At 39.9% G+C, this 22,462-nt stretch overlaps 1 protein-coding gene across 1 annotated transcript; it reads left to right on the forward strand.

Annotated features, from left to right (window-relative positions):
- The first annotated feature begins 735 nt into the window (after nucleotides 1–735).
- On the forward strand, nucleotides 736–21,234 carry LOC104128994 (rap1 GTPase-GDP dissociation stimulator 1). Its single transcript, XM_035897339.1, has 10 exons — nucleotides 736–856; nucleotides 3,091–3,219; nucleotides 4,404–4,529; nucleotides 5,167–5,310; nucleotides 9,300–9,434; nucleotides 12,620–12,745; nucleotides 16,980–17,119; nucleotides 18,524–18,650; nucleotides 19,627–19,755; nucleotides 20,984–21,234. The coding sequence occupies exons 1-10, from the start codon at nucleotides 736–738 to the stop codon at nucleotides 21,115–21,117; spliced, it is 1,311 nt and encodes a 436-aa protein (XP_035753232.1). The 3' UTR covers nucleotides 21,118–21,234.
- Nucleotides 21,235–22,462: the final 1,228 nt, after the last annotated feature.

Genomic DNA, 22,462 nt, shown 5'->3' on the forward strand with positions numbered 1-22,462 from the left:
ACCTTAAGGACAATTAGCCATATTTTTGACGAAAAAAGGCTAAGGGAATTGACTGTTCTAATTGCTAATCTAATAAAAGCTGTTGTGCCTACCTACAAAATTAATTGCTAGGCCATACCTCAGGAATAGAATCTTAATCCCTGACTTCCCGTGCCTTATGCAAGCATCCTTTTATAGTCAGAGAAGATGAAATTGCTTTCCTCTTTGCTTTGCCACCTTTGCTTCAATTCAGCATGAAGCAGCATAATCAGTTGGAACTACACTTGCTGCAATTTAAGTAGATGACTGTTCCTATATATGTAGGCTGAGACAGCCTTCAGGTACCTTTTTAAACCAGAAGCTTGGATCCTACAGATACCCACTCAGAACTCAAGGAAACAAAGGAAGATGTAAATAAACAGTTGCAAACCTACTGCACATATTGTTAACACTCTTATCATTACAGAGCAGAGATCCTTCAGCCTACTGAGAGACAGTGGGATCTTCCTAACTTTGGCAAAAATCCTGAAGGGCAATCCACGATGTGCAGTGAAAGCAGCCCAGGTGCTTTCAGAGATAGCCAAGAACGGTATGCTGTACTAGTGTTACTACAAGGCATATTACAGCCTATTAGCTGTACGTTTCCACTCTTGAGTTTTGTTTCATGACTACCAGCTATTGGTCTTGTAGTTGCAACCGTTTTATTTCAACATGTCAAAAAACCACAAGTCCCTCTCCTTTACCTACACAGAGGAAATGAAGAAACCATGTATTGAGGCAGATTTGGTTCTCACTTTGATACCTTTGCTGGAGAGCACAGACCAAGAAATGTTACTTCATGCTGGGAGGGCTATTGGCCGTATCTGTTATGATAATCGTAAGTATTAACTTGAGAGAATCCCATTTTCCCTAGCTGTAAGGCATTGTTTTTATAAGGCATGGTAACCTGTAACTCATAATAATTTTTTTTTTATGAGACCTGAGCACACAATGCACTTCAGCCTCCAGTTAGAGATACAATTCACACAGCTCTCAGACACCAAGCTGAATGCATCCCAAACACCTCCTAAACGCTGGGTCTCCCCCTATGTTTTTGCCTTCAAGGTGACACACCTTTGTCAGAACTGCTCTGCAATTACACGAGTAGCAGAGCCTCACACACATCTTAATAGATTTTGTAGAACTGCCTTGGGCCCAATTGGCTTTGTCTTCCTTCCAAGTAATAACAGCATCTATAAAGCAAAGCACTTCTTTAAAAAGTGTGTCAGAAAAACCATACTCTAAAAAAATAAAAAAAACTGAGATATCTATCTGTGCAAGGAACGGTCTTGTCTGAGGACCATTCCTTGCATATAGGAGATCTTTGTGCTCCAGATTTTTCCATAAAGGCAATACACTAGCTCACCTGCTGGTCTCATGAATTAAACCCTTTTCATTTACTTGCCCCAGTTTAAGATTTTTCTTTTACCTTTCATGTCCAGACTGACAAAAAAAAAATATTTATTGCATACTGGAGGTAACATAGAACTTTTCATCCAGTATCTTCTATCCATTTTCCTCTGCCTTCAACCTACCTTCTCTTCTTTCCAGTGGTGGACTGTGTACCTTTATCTAGAAAGCTATGGGTTTGCCTCCCTGCTCTGTGTTCCTGTGCAATCCAAGCTTGATAGGTACCTGGTATAGATTCTACTAGCACCCTAGAAACCAGATATATTTGCCAAGGAATGCCACATATAGTTTAAAAACCAAACAACTTCCCCATGTGATTACACGCAAGGCTTATGCAACTGCTGTAACACCAGCATTGCTACTGCGTATGGCCATACTGCAAATCTGCTTCTCTTCTGCCAGAACGCAGGCCCAGCATAGATCTGACAAGATGGCTGTGACTACAAGATACGTGATTTAACAATGTCTGTTACTAACACAGCAATAAATACATCACAAAAGAATTAACTTCAGTGATTCTCTGATTGGGTTACCCTATATATGCTGCCATAGCACCCAGACACTTTCTGGTGTCTGTCATACACACTGTCATCCAAGTTGCAGTCTGGCTCTCAGCAAGGCACTGCTGCAAAAGCAGTGTCATTGTGCTGCTAAGCAACCATCACTTGTATTTCATACATCTTTGCATTCTCAAAATCATTCTAGATATTAAGTTTTCATTCATTACAAGACAAAATACAAAAAGAAAGAAGACAGTTATCAGTTTTCCTCAGCAATTCTGCATGTGGATGGAGGCAACTGAAGTTAGCATACTAGAACCAGGACCAAATCAATTTTTACTTACTCTACTTTGCTGACTTCCCTTCAGTCACACGAATTTACACTTGTTTGAGAACCTTACTCAGCCTATAAAAATTCCGAAGTTACCTTGAATTCAAGCACTCCAAGACTCCCTACATGCTGAACAACTAACGTTCAAAAAACTGGAAGAGTATGATTCCCCTAGATGAACATTAAAGCAGTCTATCTCTCAGTGGTATCTTATAATAGCCCAGGTACTGGTAAAGTGTCTTGTTTTACAAAGAACTATTTCTTTTTTTAAGAAACAAAAAAGAATCATTATTCCAACACGCAAAAAGCAGGTATATGGACATTTGCTATATGAGTCAGAACACTGCTGATCCCTGAAAACAGAGTCCTCACTAGACTATGCTTCATCTGTTTCCAGTCCCATCTCCTTGCCCTTCAGAACAAAAGCAGCCACAAGATAAGGCTGATACTCCCATTCCGTGAGAGAAACAAGCCAACTGTCTGTTCCTCACTTAATTTTCAGATACATACCAAGAGATACAGTCCATCAGGACTTGCTTCAGAAGCTGCACTAGTAGTAGAGATGCTCATACAATTGCTCTTATACATTTTTACAGGGGCTTAATTCCTCAAGTCAAAATAGAACCAGGAGGTTTAGCAAAACTCTGTCCTGAACCTGCATTTCCCAAACACACGCCTCAGCCTAAACCCACAGCACAAAAGCTGTACAAATTCTAACAGTGTGAGAAAGAAGCAGATTATCTTGCTGCAATGCATCTCTATTGGACCCTTTTTACTGATTTAATTGGTCCCTATTTAATCACCTCTAACTTCTACGCTTACTATTATCAGGGGATCTTCAGGAAGAGCTGGTGAAGGTAGGAGTAATCACATCTCTAGTCCGAATATTAACCGATTATGCAGAGAGTGAACCACTTGTTCATGTTGATCTACTGGCCTTATGCAATCTTGCAGACCTTGGTAAGTAAATGTTTTCATACCTTGGAACAAAATATCATCTTCACACTGTCACTGCCTCTCTGTGTACATACAGAACACCCACAGGGTTCTGGGGGTTTTTTTGTTTTGTTTTTGGGGTTGGGAGGGTGTGTGTGTTTGTTGGTTACTTTGGTGGGAGGGCGGGTTTTGTTTTTTAAACACTACTGATACCTAAACAGGGACTGGCCACAGTATGTCTACTGAGAACTAACTACTCTTTCCTGGAGTACCAGCAATTGCTGGTACTGTATCAGAACAATGAAGACTTAACAGGCAGCTTTTGACCGAGAAAAAGTCTAGAGGGCATAACTTCATGTGGTAAATTGACAATTTCAGTTACTTCAGATATGGTACATTAAATACTCATTAAAAATTTATTTCTATTTAATAATTAAGTTTATATACCTTAATGAAACAGCTTCTCTTTTCATGTACACAATCTTCAAACCAAAGGCATCTCCACTGATTTAAAATACATCTGCCTTATGTTACAGAAGTTGTAAGTAGCAATGGAAGAAAAAGACCAAGTAGGAAACTATCACCACACTTTGTATGTGGTCTGACTACAATTTGATCTACCACTTCCTGCATTTAGCAGAAAGGCAGGGAAGGGGATATGATATCACACTATCATACCATCCTCTAGTACAGTCTGTCCGTTATAGATCTGTTACTTAATACCATATTCCATTCAAATGTGTTCTATGTCAGCCAGCAGCAAGCTTTTAAAAAAACAAAACTTGATCTTTGTTAACATACATCTTGCAGGTGTTTAGGATCCCAGCAAGACTAGAACCATCTAATCAAGTCAGAAAATATACTACTACAGCAAACTGGCATGTGCCAATTTGATATTTTAAATAATCACACTACAGATGGATTCATAAGAGTGAGTGGAATTAAGCCAGGATTAATTTGACAGCTATTGTAAGGCCACAGCTACAGGAATTGCACAAAAATAGTGTTAAAGAAAGAAGGGATGGGGGGAGAAGGGATGGAGTAGTTTTGCTGTCTCAGTGCTGTCCAAAGGGACAGAAGCATCTATAAAAACAGGAAAAAGCATTCAAAACCAAAGTAGTGACTAATCACTCCAGATTATAGGGAGATATTTTAATATTTAATCAGATAAAGGAACATTCAAAATCCTGACTTTAACATATACACAGATACAGCTAAGGAAGCTCTAAGCAAGACAAAGGTTGCTGAACAGCTGGTGAAACAACTGAGAAGAGCAGAGAACCACGAGAGGTTAGAAATTGTCTTTGAGGTCCTGCAAGCACTTGCAGAAAATGGTAAGGCTCCTTTCAGCTTGGGGGAATGAGGGGAGACAGGGTATTGGTACTTGGCTTAAGCTCTGGGTTCTGAGTTTGCCATGGGATCCTACTGATGGAACCAGCAATCCCTTCAACTCGAAATAAGCCACATATGAAATCCTGGCCTGAGCAAGACTTTGAAGCCCAATAGATGAGGCAATAAAGGAGGGAGAGAGTAACATTCCACTATTTTGGTGGGTCCATAAGATAGCAGAATCAAACTTGTATTCTACATGGTGTGTAACGGGAAAGCAGACTAGACAGATTGTTTTTTACAAAAAAAAGACAACCAAATGTCATAGATGTCTACTCTAAGCAGTGGTGTAATAAGCACCGACAAGAATCCACTAAAAATATCTAGATACCTGATACAGATTTTAAAGAAATGGAAACTCATGACTGGCAATGCAAGAAATGTCAAAGATCAATGCAGACACTTTGCTCATTCTGCCCTGGTGTCATCCTAGCACCAGCAGAATGTCCGTTACAAACAAAACCAAGAGTGACTGCACCTGAAAAAAGACTGGCTAAAGTTCAAGGATTTAGCTTCCTAGTTTGAAACACTTCAACAAAGACCCAAGAAGCTTTTAGTGTGCTTTTGCTGTGATCTCTACAGATGCTCTGAAAGTGCAGTTGGTGGAGGCAGGCGTGCAAGAGGTGCTGTCTGAGATCCTGCTGAGGCTCCAGGGTAGTTCACAAGCTGAAGATACATGCATTGTGAAGGCTGCATCAGATCTCATTGTCTCCCTGCTTCTTGGAGGTAAAAAAAAAGGGAATACTGACAGTCCAGATACATAAAGAAACAACATCAGGAAGTCCCCTTAGTGGAAGAATTGCCATCTGCTCTGTTGCTTTTGTTTCTAACACATCTGCACCTGTTTCATAATCCATAGGGGAATTCTTCTCAAGACACCACACTTCTTCACATTTTACAGGAGCCTAGTGCTCACGTTGCAATCCTTCCCTTCAAGCATATACATACGCTGCCTCAAGTCATCTAATACCACTGCAACTTCTCCTGCGCAGAACACAAATGCAACCACAAGAACTTCAGGCTATTGTAGCTGGACCTGCAGGTGTCTGTTCACACCCTGCTTCTATAACTTTACTTTTAAACCTAATCATCAGATTAAGTTCACATGGTATTGAACTAACTACTCATGTTTCCTCATTCACTATTCCAAATCTGTGTATGTACCTTGAACATTTGGATTAACAAATTTAATGTAAGTTCTGCACCTATCTATTAGGAACAGAATACACACATTGCTGACCTAGATTTTTCACTAAGTCTTTAAGCTGATTTCAGGAACAACACAAAAAGGCTAAAGACCTAAGAGCAACTTAGTTTAGGTGGCCCTGCGATGTTGTATTTTGGGTAATACAGATTAAAGAATAAAACATCAAGAACTGAACACTTGTACAGCATCCCACCAGCCCCAATCCCAAAGCAACCAGCAATTTAAAGGTATTAAATTATTAACCATAACAACAATCTTTAAGTCGTCATTGATTTGAATCTCCCCAAAGACAGACAGAGCAGTTCACTTTGGGGCTAATTATAAGTAGACGTGAGATGTTCTATTTATCATGCCACAGATAAGTACATGCAGAAGTGTTTTGCTAAGGGATATGTCATCATCTCTCAGAACGTTGGTACCTGCATTACATCCAAACACATGCAGCTACAGAGACAGAAGCAACGGCTATTGCTAATTTTACAAAAACCAGTAAGGTTGGTTATTCTCCACCCTTCAAAGATGGAAAGCCACTATTTGTGAGCAGAGAGAAAAGCAACGCTATTAGTTTTCATTGCTCCCTGGCCCTGAAATAGTAACATTCTTGCTTTTCTGCAGACTTGCATACCTTTAAGTTACAGATGCTAATGGTATTGAAGTAGTTTGAGGGACACATCTGTGAAAAATGGGGTGGTCAGGTATGCAAGCTTTCACATTTTTTGTTTTGTGCCTAAACCATACATTATTAGAGGGGAGACTCTGGAAGTGTTCCATGGCAAATACATTTGTTAGAGGTGTAAAAAATAACATAGTTAATTGATGGTTTAGTTTTTAAGTCACTTTTAGGAAGGGAGGGTTACTCAGACACATCAGGGGGAAAAAGAGTAAGTCTTAAGATAAGCCATTTTCTCTTTCATGCTTTCCCATTATAGAAAGCAATGAGCCTTAATACTATGCAGAGAAACAGAGACACTCTCAGACTCCTGGAAGGCGTGCTGTGCTGAATCAGTCAAAAGATACCCTGCCATGTTTTCTGCCCTTTCTCACTGATAGCTACTGTACTGCATTCAAACTCAATTAACAAAAAGGAGCTTTTTCAACATTGCTCAGCTTTCTGCATTAATATGTGCTTAATTTTCATAAAAGATTCCCTCACATCTGTCTGAATGTTCAGCTAGTTGGTCTCTTTTTTTTGTTTTTTTTAAAGCAAGCTATAACACACACATCTCTCCACCTCCCCCCACATCCTTGTAAGACTCCCTTCTTCTTTGTCTTATACCTTGCTCTGAATCAGCCATTGTGCACCACGGTCCTACAAAGGCCACAGAAATGCCCTCGGTGCCTTTAACTGGCTATCTTCAATTTATTCAGCTGAATGGCTTGCTTTGTAACTCGCTCTTCTCCCTCGATCTCCCCCACAACCCCATTGGATTATTCACTTTTTTCCACATGAAACATCTCTTTCAGACCCCAGTACGTGCCACTGATGTATGCACAGCCTTTAATCTAAGAGAAAAAAAATCCTGTGGAAATTTGATCTCAGCATCAAATGACTTCTGAGGCAGCAGAAAGATGACAGACAGCTTTTGCAGCTATGAAAGTGGCTCTTCCTATCAGACTAACTATGAGCCATTAAATTGAAGGTTCTGCTGCTATCCAAGCAAAAAATCCATAGGAGAGAGAACCAATTTGGAGCTCTGTGACAATCAAAGCAAGGCAACCACTAAAGAGTTCTGCCTATTCACACTTCACTACAAGAGAAAAAAATGCTCTGCTATTCTTTGGTTTGAAAGGTGGGGGGAGGAGAGAAATTAAGTTCAATTAAGATTAGTCTATATGAAGATCAAAGTATTTTGCCAGTAGAATTTTGTCAGACTAGAAGAGATAGTCTGTTCCTAGAGAACCTATTCCTAAAGAGGACTAGGCAACTTCCCTCATGTACTCTGATCTCCAGAGATTAGAACCAGGCAAGAGAACATTTGAAGAATCACAAGCAAAACCATCAGCTTTAGAGGATGTATGCATAAATTGATAGCAAAAAATTTTTGCATTAGTAGAATTCAAACTATTTCACCAACTGACAGTTCTCTCATGAAAATACCCACTTACATTTTATAAGCATTTGACAAATTCTTATTTAACATGTAGTAATACAGGGGAAAAAATACGCTACTAACTGAAAAGCTAAGAGATTAAAGAATAGCAGGCATTGGTTCAAAAGACCACATGGAGGAGTTTCTATCACTTCAGGGTGGAAATAACATTCAAACCAGCAAAGTTGTTAAACTTACTAGAGCCATTTTAAAGTGGTATACACACAAAAATTGTAAGTCTGTACATCTTAGGCATACAGTTAGTACCCATGAGAAGCACCTAAAGCTACTTTTGGCCAGATCTGTATTTGTATGAGGCCTGTATAGTTCCACAGATAATTGTGTACCCCAGATGAAGATGTGGTCTTCCTATACAGCGTTCACACTGTTTTGCCATGTTTTAACAAACAGCATTCACATGGTAACAGTGCAGCAATAAGGAGTTGTTGACTGGTGTCAGGAATATGATTCTCTTGAGGTATAACAAACTGCATAAAGTACAGAAAAATATTTGCCAAGTGGCATCTTCAAAACACTTCCTTCAGGAAGGATGCAGACTGTAATATGCAGGGTTTCCTTTTGCTCTTTAGGAGAACACTTTCTCATGGCCTCTCAAAGTGAGCTAAGTAACTTCTGATAACAAAAGGGTTGTCACCTCTGCAGAGCGAGTTCTCAAAGAGAGAGGGAGACATACTGACATGCATTGACAAAATATTACAGAGCACGCACTGGGCAAAATGGTAGGTTCCTTGGAGTGTACAAATCTGCTCTTTCACCAGCATTAAACAGATAAGAACTCTCTAGGTCAACTTCTATTTTCCTAGCTTCATAGGAGTGCAACACAGTTAGACTTCTCATTTCAGAAAGTGGGTTTCTCAAAAAAGGCAAGAAAAACCTAGGCCTGATTCTTGTGATTATTAGCTAATGACAAATTATTTGACAGAATACAAGGAGTAACAGTAGTACAAAACTAGAATCAGACTCACCATTGCTGGGTAAGATCCCTGGTCTCACAATAGTCAAACCAGCAGAATAGCAAAATTGGAGTATTAAAGGTAGCCTGTGGAGAAACTGAAAATGCCACCAGTATTCCACCACATAGTGGAAAATAAAGCAGTATTGAGGAAGAAATTGACTGGAGAACATCTGGTTTTGAATTTGACAGTGACTGTCCCTAGAAAGTTCTCTCAAGCTAAGCTTTAGTAAGGGGTTTCTCAGCATCACTTCACAGGTGGCTGATGCCCACTTATCTTTGGAGAGTTGAAGACTAAAAAAAAAACAATGCAAAAGCTACAGTCTAGTCTATCAAGACATGAAAAGTCAAGGCAAAGACTCCCTGAATTCTCAATCTGCATGATAAATTTCTATCATTGTGTTTCTTATCTCTCACACCTGCTTGTTTTTGCCTCTTTCTTCAGATGGAAACTGTGTACGAATGGTACAGTTGGGAGTCATACACCAGCTTCTAGATCTTTTGGAGAAACACGTAGAGAGTGGGGACGTCTCTGTTCAACATGCTGCACTCAGTGCACTTCGAAACCTTGCTATACCAGGTACAGAGTTTGAAGACAATTGAATTATTGGGATTCTTTGTAAAGATGAGCCATTTAATGGAGATCTGTACAGTTCTGTCCAAGTCACCAATTCCAGTCCCTTGTATTTTGAGGGGCAATTGACCTTTTATCCCCCTGCAAAAATAGATATTTAAGTAATTCATCAGGACTTCTGATCTACATAAAGGGTCTAAATATAATAAAGTGTGATCTCATTGCCAGCTGCTGAAATGGTTTCATATTAACAGCATACAGCAGTTCAAGGCAAAAAATGCAGAACAGGGGTAATGGCTTAAAATACAGAGTATGGGGTGGAGTTATCACATCACAGCTGGTAGGGACTTCATAAATCTGGTCCTCTTTTATAAAGCCAATATTCATTGCAAATTCGGCCCTTGTAACACGCTTAAAAACCACAGTGCTTAAAAGGGGCATATAAGATGGGGACAGACCTTTTAGTAGGGCCTCTTGCAATAGGATAAGGGGTAATGGTTTTAAACTAAAAGAGAGTTGATTTAGACTAGATAAGGAAGACACTTTTTTAACAATGAGGGTGGTGAAACAATGGCACAGGTTGCCCAGAGAGGTGGTAGATGCCCCATCCCTAGAAACATTCAAGACCAGGTTGGATGGGGCTCTGAGCAACCTGATCCAGTTGAAGATCACAGAATGTTTTGGGTTGGAAGGGACACCACTAACTAGATCAGGTTGCTCAGAGCCCCGTCCAACCTGGTCTTGAATATCTCCAGGGATGGGGCCTCCACTACCTCTCTGGGCAACCCGTCCCTGCTTGCTGCAGGGGGGTTGGACTAGGTGACCATTAAAGGTCCCTTTCAACCCAAACAATTCTGCAACTCTATTCTTGTGATCTTTTGTTAACACACAGCAGAAAATTGTGCTGGTTCTCAACTCAAATTTACTGCTTCCATGTGAAAGTGTGATTCAGGCCAAAAATGTTTTGCTAGAGACTTAACAGTACAGCCCCCTGCAATGCAGTCCTTACACTGCTACACAGTACACCAGAAAATAGCATGACACCAACACTATTTTCTGAAAATAAAAGAACTTGAAGTTGTCCTCCAATTTTATTATGTAAGCTAAGCAGCACGCTTGGTTTAACAGTTTTACACATAATCATTGCTTTTAACAAATGAGAGCCCCAGAATACACTAGTTGCTACTTTGCCTCCACTACTTCCTTTTAAAGCCAGATACACCCTCATTCTTCTTGCAGATAGCTCTCTTCAGAAATTCACCTGTGTCTTTCAACTTATTTTTTATATGCTCTCAAGTAATCTAGTTTGGCTTATAGTATTATCACACTCTCTGGATCACAATAGCCAGCAATGTCTGTCTATGCAGTATTTGAATAAACATATTTCACACCATAAGCCCCTCACTGCTTCTACGTATATGTTATTTCTCTGCGAAGAGATTTCCTACCGCTATTCACATCAGCAGACAGAGGCCTGTGCAAATTGCTTTTTTGTGCTAATACAGTATGCAGTATTTCAACCATGCATGCCAGCTACCATACATCAGTTACAACCTAACACAGTGCTATTAGAGGATAATCATAGAATCATGAAAAATCATGAGCCATCCAGCTGAAATTAGGAGAGTAATTTAGTAGGCAAAACGTAACCATCTTTATTAGAATGAAAAGGTGGATTTTTTCTATAAGCCTAGGGATGTCCCATGCTTAGTTCTCATTGACTTCACTCCTGCAATATGTACAATAGGATTTAATGATTACAAGAAGCAAAGATACTAATTAGTCTCATTTGAAAGATAGCAATTTTGATGTAGTTTCCCTTGGCAGCAGAGACGATCACCTCTGAACTCGCAACAGAACCCATTCCTCAACTACACACCAAGGCCCACTTTTTGGAATGCCAAGCCCAGGCATTCCTTGGGAGTTCCTTAACAAAGCAATGAACACAGCTGATCTTGCAAAGATTACAAGATCTAAAACCCCAGAAAAATGTGGTTGTAACCTACAGCTTCACCCCTATATCACTGCCTGCTACACATAGTACCAGTAGATCTTAATGTTCCTTGCAGCTGTACTTTAAAAGCCTCAACTCTGAATTGTAAAATAGTAATGTATCAATACAGGTCTATTACAAACCATTTTGATCTTTCCAAGTGTGTGGGCAATGCACAGCACTTAAAATGCTATTCCTACACTGTGCTTTTGCTTATAAATTTGTAAAAATATCAGAATATGGAAGCTGTAAGACATTCCCTCACAATAATACATTACTTCCAGAAAAACACAAGCCATCACTTTCAACAATATACTCTGCTCCCTGGAAAAAAAAAAGACTGAATGCAAATCCAAATAAATCATAGAATAGGAAAGAATTAAATATGGGCCAACATTTGCAAATGGGCCCATGGAAAGTCTTCAATTCAAGTAGTGATCTTAGAAGTGTACAGGTGCTTATAAAAAAATTGAAAAAGTCATTATGCTCTAATGAATGGAGTCAGTCTGTGCCACTGAAAAACAAGGACATTAAGAGCAAGTTACTTAATAGTGTCTGCTCCTCAATTTGCCCAATAGAAGGAGGAAGGAACAGAATGGTTATCTCCCTAATTTCACTGTCCTGGCATTCCCCCACGCCTCAAAAAAGAGCATGCAGAGGATGAAAAGAAAATTGCTCTGGAGGAAGCACCTTTTGGTAGCACAGTCAAGCAGCATTAAGACACTTTCCAGACAAGCTTCTGGTTATTACCAGGGATTACTGCATTAATGACTGGAGCAAAGACAGAATTAGGCAAGGAAAGTAGACAAAGGCATGAACAACAGCGGATCAGTGAGCTCAAATACAAAAAGAAAATTTATTCTCAAGAAACAGGGCTGTGTAAATCACTTCTGCCACCCAGTTCAGTTGAGCAAGCACAGGAAAGGTACAGAGAAAAAGGAAGAGAAAAAACAATGCTTTATATAGTTCACTCTGGGCAAGGCTGAGATCAACTTCCCAGGAAGTTTTTGGCTCAAAAGAGAAGCCTAAACAGTTGGGTGGTCCCAACTTCATTTCTGAGAGCTCTAACAAGTTGGACCTTTTGTTAAGAGCATAATGAAGCATAAAATTCAAAACAACAGTTATGTCATATCAGTATTTTCAGATGCTTGTGTAGTTACTGAGCTTCATATCAACTTTTTTTCCCCCCATTTTCTAGTTGTTAACAAGATTCAAATGCTGGAGGAAGGTGTGGCAGAGCGGATTCAGGCACTTCTAAGGTCAGAGATGCCTCCTGTGCAGTTTAAACTCCTTGGAACACTACGGATGTTAGCAGACGGTCAAGGTAGGGACTTGCTAAAGTTTAACGAGGTCAACTACACCCCCCTTCCCCTTGCAAGACAACAGATGTGCAAGGAGACTCCAGGCTAAGTGTCCTGCTAGCCTAATTCCACTCAATCTGGAGAGGTTCCAACAGAGATGATTGCCAGAAGCTTGTGAGCCTTCCATACTGACCCAGGCAGCCTCAGGGGTAGATGAGAAACCAAATGGAAGAATCTGAGGTAGTCAGTGAGAAATGGCAAAGGCCTAAAAGGAAGATCTTTTCCACCAGAGATATACCAGCAAGGCATGAATACGATAGAAAAGAGTCAAGCTAAGGATTTACAGTGCCAAATCACAGAAAAGCAAATGAACAGAACTGGAGAACATAAAAGGATCAAAGGGAGCCGGGGGGGAGAGAGGCAGAAGTAGTGAGTTTCTACCAGTCACGCAGTCTCTATAGACACATGTTGCCAGGCTTATCTTCTTGCTGGTGTGGCTCAGATGTTGAGTTTACTTTGCATGTTGAAACATGGAATTATCTACTTACTCTTCGTTCAGTTTTACACAGAGGTGGGTATGCAAAGGCAACAATACTCATTCTGTGCATATGTGCATGTTTCTCAAAACACAACTAATGTCAGAATTACATCAAGGTTTACTATAATGTCATAATTTATCCTTAGACTTATCTAGCTCCTTACCAGCATATAACACAGTGTTGTGGGATTTGGTTTTTTTATGATAAGTGTCCTAACTCTTTCCGATCACCAGAGCAGCTGGTCTAGAACACCAATCAGTACAGAGCACTTTGATGTGCAGGAATAACAAGAAATAGGTCAAAAACAGAATCAGAAAAGTTACAACCATTTTGCAATGGGAACTGACAGCTGGTACAGAGAAATCACAAATTCCTTAGTTATACAGAAGGGGAAAAACCCTCACTCTCCTACATTCCATGCTGGACTCATTTACACCACTGCAGAGACCACTTTAATATGGCAGCTACTTGCATTTTTTCAAATGAATATGCATGATATAAAATTTAGATCTAATACTCATTAATTTGCACTGATTCCAGTCCAGTAAAAAGCTGCTTTCACTTATATTTCACCATGGTAAGAAATGAACATTGCAAGACATACAGAAACAGCCTGTTCTCCCTCTCAGGCTTTGAAGAAGTTGTTAAAAGGTCATTTCTCCAAAGTTACATCTGAATTGTGACAGGGGAGACCATTTAGCTTCCAAAATTGAGACATCATAGTAACATAGATCTAAATCATCAAACACTAAATTACCTTTTTTTTTACTTAATATTACTTACCAGCCCTAGTATGAAGTTGGAATTTGGCACAAAATGGTACAACTTCTGAATCTGAAACAATACAGTTATCAAAGCATAGAGCAGAAAAAAAAAAAGATGTAGAAGATTATTCAATGTTTACCCATTCGGGCTTATGAGCACACAATTCTCCGACCTTTAATTACTTTCTATTGTTTACCCATGAGCTAACATTGTCCTTAATTAACTCAGCCTGAAACTCTTATGAATACACATCTACTAAGAAGTCCACACTAAATTAGTTAATTGCATTATCTAGTATAAATTCATTACTCTAACAATCACTGGGCATGCCAAGGCCTACAGACTAGAAGAGGTAGGTTTCTTTCTATCTATAGAAAACTGCAGTCAGATCTGTCAGCTTCATTACACTAAAGAGATGTTAACATTAACTCCCTTTTTTCCACTGTTTTGCTTCAGAGGAGCAGAAGAATTTGTGCACTTCAACAGCCAAAGGACTTTCAGCTCAACTGAAAGCTCAATCATACACAGAATTTATTCAAATTTGGTGTTTTGTAAGTTAAAAGCTCCTCCTGTTCCTGTTAAGAATAACTAATTGGGTTTTATCTCAAAGAGCTCTATTGCTGGTAGACATCAGGAAGTCCCCGTCAAACTGGGTCAAGACGCCTCCTTTGAACAAACCTCTTGGACTGGTTCCATTCACCACTTGCCTCTTTCAGCTTTCTGTACTAAACTGGATTACCATGATCTCCTCAGACTAACATGTAACATCTGACCTAGAAACAAAAGCCTTTCTGTTACAGGAGGTAATATGCAGCTGGTTACACAATGACAAGTAAGTCTTATCTTAAAGCAAACATGTTCAACTAGGCTAGAAGCTCTCAGATTCCTTCTAGGATTCTGATCTGTGGCTTGTTCCTTAGTGTACTGGAGAAATAAAAAAAGGAAGTGTCTGTCCTTCTCCATCTCCCTCCCCAAAATAGAAAGAGTATAGGTTGACTTACAGTTTCTGCACAGTATCCAGAGTAATCATGGGTTTTATTGACATTGACCTCCTGGTGCACGCTCTATTTGACCCTTTCCAGAATATCTCAAAGCAAATGCAAAACACAGAAAGGGACAGGCAAAGAAACAGGAGCAGAGTGATGCCCCTATCCTCCAGACCTACCCCTTCTGTTCCAGGTGTTAATGTTGATTCTGCCTCAAGTCTTTGCTTCATCAAAGCTCCAAGACACAAACTTCCCAGTATCTTAAAACCATGCAGTCTTTCCCCCACATTTTTCTCTTCCTGAATTTGCTTCCAAAGGAGCAGGGTTCTCCCTGGTTACCTTCCTGCAGGCCTGGAACTATTTTAAAAATGGTATTTAAAAAAGCAGAAAAAGATTGTCAAAAGACCCTTTATAGCACTTCTTTGGGAACGTACACTTACCATGAAGGCCTTTACCACATCTTTCCTTCTTCAGAGCACACAACACACATTTCATGCTCATCTGCTCTGGTCCTCCAGCATCAAGGGGTGGGGGGTGGGGGATGGGACAGGACTCAAGATGACCAAAGTCAAGTCAACAAGAAAAACCCTTAATTGCAAATAACTACATAAGACTTCTAAATTTGCATTAGATCTTATAACCTCAGTATATTTTTGCAAAGAGAGTAATTCTACACCAAAAGCAAGCATCTGTCCTGTGACTACCCTTGCCTCAATTGCTACATCTGGTGCCCAGTTAGAAGTACTGTGCATTTATATCCTCAGTTCATGATCAACAAACCCATGGAAACAGCAGTTTAGCAGTTTACAAAAGAGCCCTTTTGTGCTCAAAGCCAAATGGGTGAGCACTCAATTCCTATAAAAAGGCAGTTTAAGTTGTGCATGTTACTACTTTCTTAACTTTCTCCCGGTACCCTTCACTCAGAAGAAAATTCCGGTTGAACCATGACGTAGAATTTCAAAGTCTTAAGTGTTAAACAGAATCAACTAACTGAAATTACTGAAGCAGTATTTACCAGGATGTTCTCAGGGCTGAACCCCCGCTTAACATAATTTGGTTAAAACAGTATTTCACAGTCCTCAGTGCCCTTATATCTGCATTTTTCCTTTCACTTTCCACTAGTTAGTCACTTTTGATCCATAGCACTCTAAAGATGCATTATTAAATCGCAGTAAGATTCATGTGGAGCTTGCTGCTGAACTTCTAAGAGCTTTGGGAGTAGTCTTCCTTAGTGGCAACAAGCCTTAAACCACACCGTATCATTAGAATTCCACTTCTTAGGAAAAGCTATCTAGCAGGGTTTTTTTCCAAATGTCAACCACACAGATTAATATGTCTAGCAAGTCTTGAGATAGGGTTTCTAAAACACAGGGGAAGGCAAATTAAAAGGCTCCTCCAAACTCTGGGGGAAGTTTTGATGATGCTTAATACACAGTTCAACACACATTCTTAAGACTGAGACATGCGATTACAGACACATTGCAATTCTATACTAAGACTTGGCTGCTCACATGCTACCAACAGTAATTATCACCATTACCAAGAGCACTGAAACAGCAAGAACAGACTCCGAAGAGCCCATGATTACGTTTGTGCAGGGCTCAAAGAGCAAGTGCAAGAAACCAAACTGGAAAGGGACAGTCCTCATGAAGATTTCAGTATAGCAAGAGTATTTGCTTTCAAAGATACAAAGCTGCTCATTTTAAGCTCTGCTTCAGCAGCCTCTTAAAAATGATAGGTCTACCAGAACAGCTTTATTCTTTACCTCCAAGAGTTGCCCTAGCACAACTAGCATTCCTCAGGTAAAGACTTCCAAGACCCCTTAAAAGCCCAATGCTTTAGTTATTGCTCTTAAAGGCTACTGAGCTCAGGCCTGTGGTCCTGGCTACTTCTACGTTCACATTTCTGGGACAAAAAGACCGAGAAGTCGGACTTTGAATGTCTCCTGATGATGCTTTTCTCTTCAGCTGATGCGGCTGAAATCTTGGGCCAAGACCCCATGCTGCTCAGCAGACTTGTGCAGTGGTGCAGTGCTAATGACCACACCGGCGTTCATGGAGAAGCAAATCGGCTGCTAGCATCGATCTTGCGTCACAACAGATCCCAGGTACGAGAGCTATTGGTCTGACATGTTTCCACTTTATCCTTTTCAAATGTTTTTAAAGCTCATCAATATAGCTAGGGATTAAGCGTTAAACAGCACATATGGCTTTACCATTAAAAACTTGAAAGTTCACAGTAAAAACCCTGCTAGTCCGCCTCAATACCAGCAAGAGGCAGGTGAGCAGGAAAGCAGTGCTCTCCACAGCCACAGATACTGCACAGAAACAAGCAACATGGTTACTTACTGTTGCTTGTCAACTTTTACCCTGCTTTACTCAAGCAGGCTTGACAAATGGTAAGTATCATAGAATCACAGAATGTTTTGGGTTGGAAGGGACCCCTAGAGGTCATCTAGTCCAACCCCCCTGCAGGAGCAGGGACACCGCTAACCAGATCAGGTTGCTCAGAGCCCCATCCACCCTGGCCTTGAATGTTTCCAGGGATGGGGCCTCCACTACCTCTCTGGGCAACCTGTGCCAGTGTTTCACCACCCTCATTGTACAGAATTTCTTGCTTATATCCAGTCTAAACCTACCCTGGTTTAGTTTAAAACCATTACCCCTTGTCCTGTCACAGCTGGCCCTACTAAAAAGATTTTCCCCATCTTTCCTATAGGCCCCCTTTAGGTATTGAAAGGCCGCAATCAGGTCTCCCCACAGCCTTCTCTTCTCCAGGCTGAACAAGCCCAACTCCCTCAGCCTGTCCTCATAGGAGAGGTGCTCCAGCCCTCGGATCATTTTTGTGGCCCTCCTCTGGACCCGCTCCAACTGCTCCACGTCCTTCTTGTGCAGGCAGAGCTTTTCTGTTTCCATAAATATTAGTTTCAAATTAAAGTGGCAAAGATAACCCAGACCTGTCCGAAACATCAGTCCTCCAGGAGCTCCAAAGAGCCCACTTATCTACCTAGTGACGGATGAATCTGGCATGATCTGTATCTGCCAGTATATTAGAACAGGCTTCTGTTTCTTATAAATCATGCTATTATACACAGGCCTCCCAATCATGCTTTACTTTGAGGTAGCAATAAAAAAAAAGCAGATACTATCTGCACAGGCTTCGATAAAGTAAAATTAATCTTTGCTAGTTTGAAGGCTTGAAATGAAAAATTGCAATAAGGTCAAACTAAAACTGTTGAAGTGTAAATAAATACATTTATGTTATAGATGTACATATACATAATTGTAAGTATTAATATTCCAAGTTAGACCAGCCCTAAGTAGACACACACATGATCACCGCCAAAAGTAGTATTATCTCTAGTCTTCAAATATCATCAGTTTGCATTGCAGCAGACAAATAATTTCCATCTATTCAGAGGCTGAAGAGTGCAATCTCGTTTCTCTCTTTGTTCTACTTCATTCATACAAGTCAGATTTCCATCTGTAATATTTTACCTTTGCTTTAACAGGAAGTGGTCAAAGCCATCCAGGAAGCACAAGGAGTGAAGCATCTGGTTTCCATGACAACAAGTGAGCATGCTGCCATGCAGAATGAGGCTCTGAATGCCTTGGCAATAGCATCTGCAATTGATTTAGGTATTTTTCTCTTAAAAGCATTTATCTGTGCAAGATCCTCAATTATTAAGAAACATTGTCAATGCTGTTAGTTCTACATAACACATAAGAAAAAGCATGTTTCTTGTCTAGACTTAGCTCTTCAGCATGAAATGAAGGAGGTCAGCCATCCAGATCACAAAAGTGAGGGGCTTCAAGAATTGCCTGAATATTTTTTTTGTTTAGGGTAGAGTCAAATGATCAGGCTGTGTGGACAGGCACAGTCTGTTGAGTAGCATGGTGTGATGCTAGAAACCTACACAAAAAACCCAGAAGGAAAGTAAAGGTGATGAAAACTATAAATGCAAGAAACAATTTTAAGACAGACATTTGAATGCAGGAGAGAATAAAGCAGAAGCACAGACAAAAGGGCCTTCCAACCCTTGCCATTCTGTGATTCTGTGTAAAGCTGCAAATGAAACAAGTGAGAAAACTATAAAGGTTCCAACTACTTTTACTGAGCTAATTTTCAAAGAGATTGAGTATATTTTTTTCAATTTTTCCTGTATGACTGATCACATTTGAAGACAGTCAGCACAGAAACCTACACACACCAAAAGACAAATTGAAAAGAAATAGCCAACTTGAAAATTTGGCATTTCCTACATCAGCAAGCAAGACAGTAAAGAACCCATTTTACTGCTTGGTCCACCATTAAGGCTTTCAAACACAACTGGGCAACTAATGTGAATCAACATTTCTAGGACTGATCATTGCATATTTTGATCTATTATGAGGTTATTTTATACAATCTACAGACTAGTTCTGTCTTCCAGAATGAGGCCAGTAAAGAAACACTGTACAGAAAACACCAATTCTCCAGTACAGAAAACAGATGCCCGAGACATCCCTGTATAGTCAATTTGAAATGAAGCCAGTCAGGAACTTTATTTTGAAAAAGCATGTTCACTTTCTAGCTTCTTTTCAGGTAACAGCTCAGGTATTTTACTTTTTTCAGAAACCCTTGAAGAATCTTTTAAGGAATCACAGCTAGTTCAAAGCTTACACAAACTTCTACAAGATGATAATACAAGTCCTGAGGTGAAATATAATTCACTGGGTCTTCTGTGCAGTCTTCTTAATTCAGGTAACTTCATTTTAAGTTGTCTGTGATGAAAGGATGTGTGTTTGTGATGAGAACACAAGTGTTTTCTGTTACTGAAACGTGCTGCTTGATGTTGCAGTCAGTGAGTAGTAAAGGATATTAAAGAGGTTCATTCTTTATTGACCACCAAAAATCCCAGTCAAGTAGCTTCTTGCTTGATGAAAAGCTGATTAAATCATTGGTTGAATAAAAAAGAAAGGCTTTATTCCAGTGAGTCACTGGCATAATCAAGTCCTGAAATAGCAAAGTTAGAGCCTTGGAATAAAGGCATCTTTGTCCAAATTCACCATGCACAAGTGTCTGGCAGTCCCACATCCTGTCCCACAGAATTTTTGTGTTCAAAGAAACAGCGTATCATCTCCCACAGGCACATACATTTGTTCTGCCTATGCTGTAAGCAAACCAGAAGTTGAGATAAACCAGCAATTTTAATAGTGCTGCTTATGCACAGCAACTTTTACTAGAACATATGAAGGATATGATTTTAGTTTCTCTCACTTCATGGTCAGGGAAGACTTAAAATGCTTCCAGCAAGATCAGACTCATCCTGGATGTGTGGCACTAACTGAAAACAACCACCTTGAAGCCAGGAGTCCAAATATCTCGTGCCAGTTTCTCACATCTTAATACATAAATCATGTAAACTGAAAATAATGATTGTGTTCAGGCAAGGATCTGCCACAAGGGGAGCTGCTTTTCAAACCCTGGAGCCACCCTATATTGGCAGACAAGCTGGTTTTGCAGTATACTCTATTTTTTCCCTGTAGCCACACAGATACTGGAATAGAGGTAAGCATTTTCATCCTTCAGTGCTACTATGCAGTATTGACACAACAGATGTGATCTATAAGACTTTTTTCCAGAGTTGTATATACTTAGCGCTTTACAGACTAACTGTAACACTAAGAGTTGAGTCTAACTAATATGAAAGGCTAACCAAAAAGTATACAGGAAAAAAATGCTGGAACTTGTCCTGTATTGCATTTTCAAAGTGCTTTTCTTCTGTTCAATCAGTTCTTGGAGTCAAACAGGAGAAAAAAATTAACCTGTTCAATACTTTCAATGGCTGAAAGGGTATCTATTGAGAGAAATTTATTTAAAGCAGCTCATTTTGAACAGCAAGTACTCTAAACTTTTATCTTACAACAATTGTTGGGAGCCACTATGCCATGGCATGTCACTATAAGTCAGCATTTCATCTCTCATTCAGGTGATCTGAGACAAGAAATAGAAGAGGACAAGATTAAAGAAACCCTTGAACAACTCTGCAGTCACAGCAATGCAAATGTGGTCAAGGAAGCTGTCACAACATTACAGGTTTTGAGAGGAGAGACATCCCACTAGCCTCCCTTCTTCCCCATAGCAACGCTGCACTGCTGCTAAGGCAAATGCTTTGCCAGCCCTACCCTGCATTTGTCATGCTGCCACATAACCAACACTACTAAAGCTCAGGTACAGCTCCCGCTTTTAAAACTGTACATACAAAAAACCCATTCATTTCCTCATCTATTTAGCCTACAGATACTTGCATCACTACTGCTCTTCACTCAGCTACTCCACACAGCAGCAGGAACAAGACCTGTCAAGCAAATGGTCTTAGAAAACATCACATGAGAAGCATCAGGCAATTACCACTTCCATAATACATTAAGCTGCTTGTTGTTGTCAAACCAGGATATCACTCGCAACTTTTTCTTGTATCAATGGGACTTTAAAATCACTAAAAGAAATCTCAAGCTTGTATCATGCAATCTGAAACAATGGGGGTTTAGATTAGATAGAGCTGTCAGTTAAAAAAAATGCGTAGGGCTAATTGGCACCAATTCAAGCTCTGCATATTGTGACTCAACCTGTGAGCCCAGCTGTTAACTGGACATGCCAAAACCACCACAAAACTGTATCTTTAAACCAACTTCCCCTCCAGTTTCCAATTTTAAAGTTCATCTCTGAGTTTTTACCTGCTAGTGTCACAAGCTGTATTTCTAACTATCTGAGGTCACAGTCTTGTCCTAATTTCAGAGTTGCAACTATTGTAACCTGGAACAAGACACAGTAGAGCCAAAGTTTACAAGAAACTGCACTGCAGTCTACAGACATTGAGTGCTTGGACAAGACACAAATTAAAGCTAGTTAGAAGTTACAAGTGCGCGTGTGTGAAGATTTGGAGGCAGCTGGCATTTCACTGAATTATCTCCAGTAAGAGTACCTGGGTTTAACTTTAGACAATGAAAAATTGGAATAAAACAAGTGTGTCTGAACATTTCTACAGAAACCTTTCATATTTAAAAATGGTCACTTGATAAAAAAGGTAAGAACAAGATCTATTGCACAATTTGTTCTTATGGGAACTTTCTGAAGCAGTTGCAAGTATACTGCAGAGTCACATTGCCAAGACCTAGGACATCAAATTCAAAACCTTGTAGTCATAAATAGTGAAGACCTAGGGAACAAGGAATTTTAGCCAGCAGTAAAAGTTATTGAGAAAAAATAGAAAAGTACTGACCTTTAAAAAATTGCTATAGAGCAGGGAATACTTAAGTCAACAAGGCCTCCTGTTCTCAAACAATTTGAGTATATCTGACTTATGTCTGTGAACAAACATTACAACTTTGTTCCTGTAAAAGCTTTTCTGCTTGCAAAACTTGTTAACGCTATGTAGCCCACTACATGTCATCACCAAATATCACTT

Source organism: Egretta garzetta, unplaced genomic scaffold (assembly GCF_000687185.1).
Source record: "Egretta garzetta isolate BGI_Z169 unplaced genomic scaffold, ASM68718v1 scaffold56, whole genome shotgun sequence".
Classification (NCBI taxonomy): domain Eukaryota; kingdom Metazoa; phylum Chordata; class Aves; order Pelecaniformes; family Ardeidae; genus Egretta; species Egretta garzetta.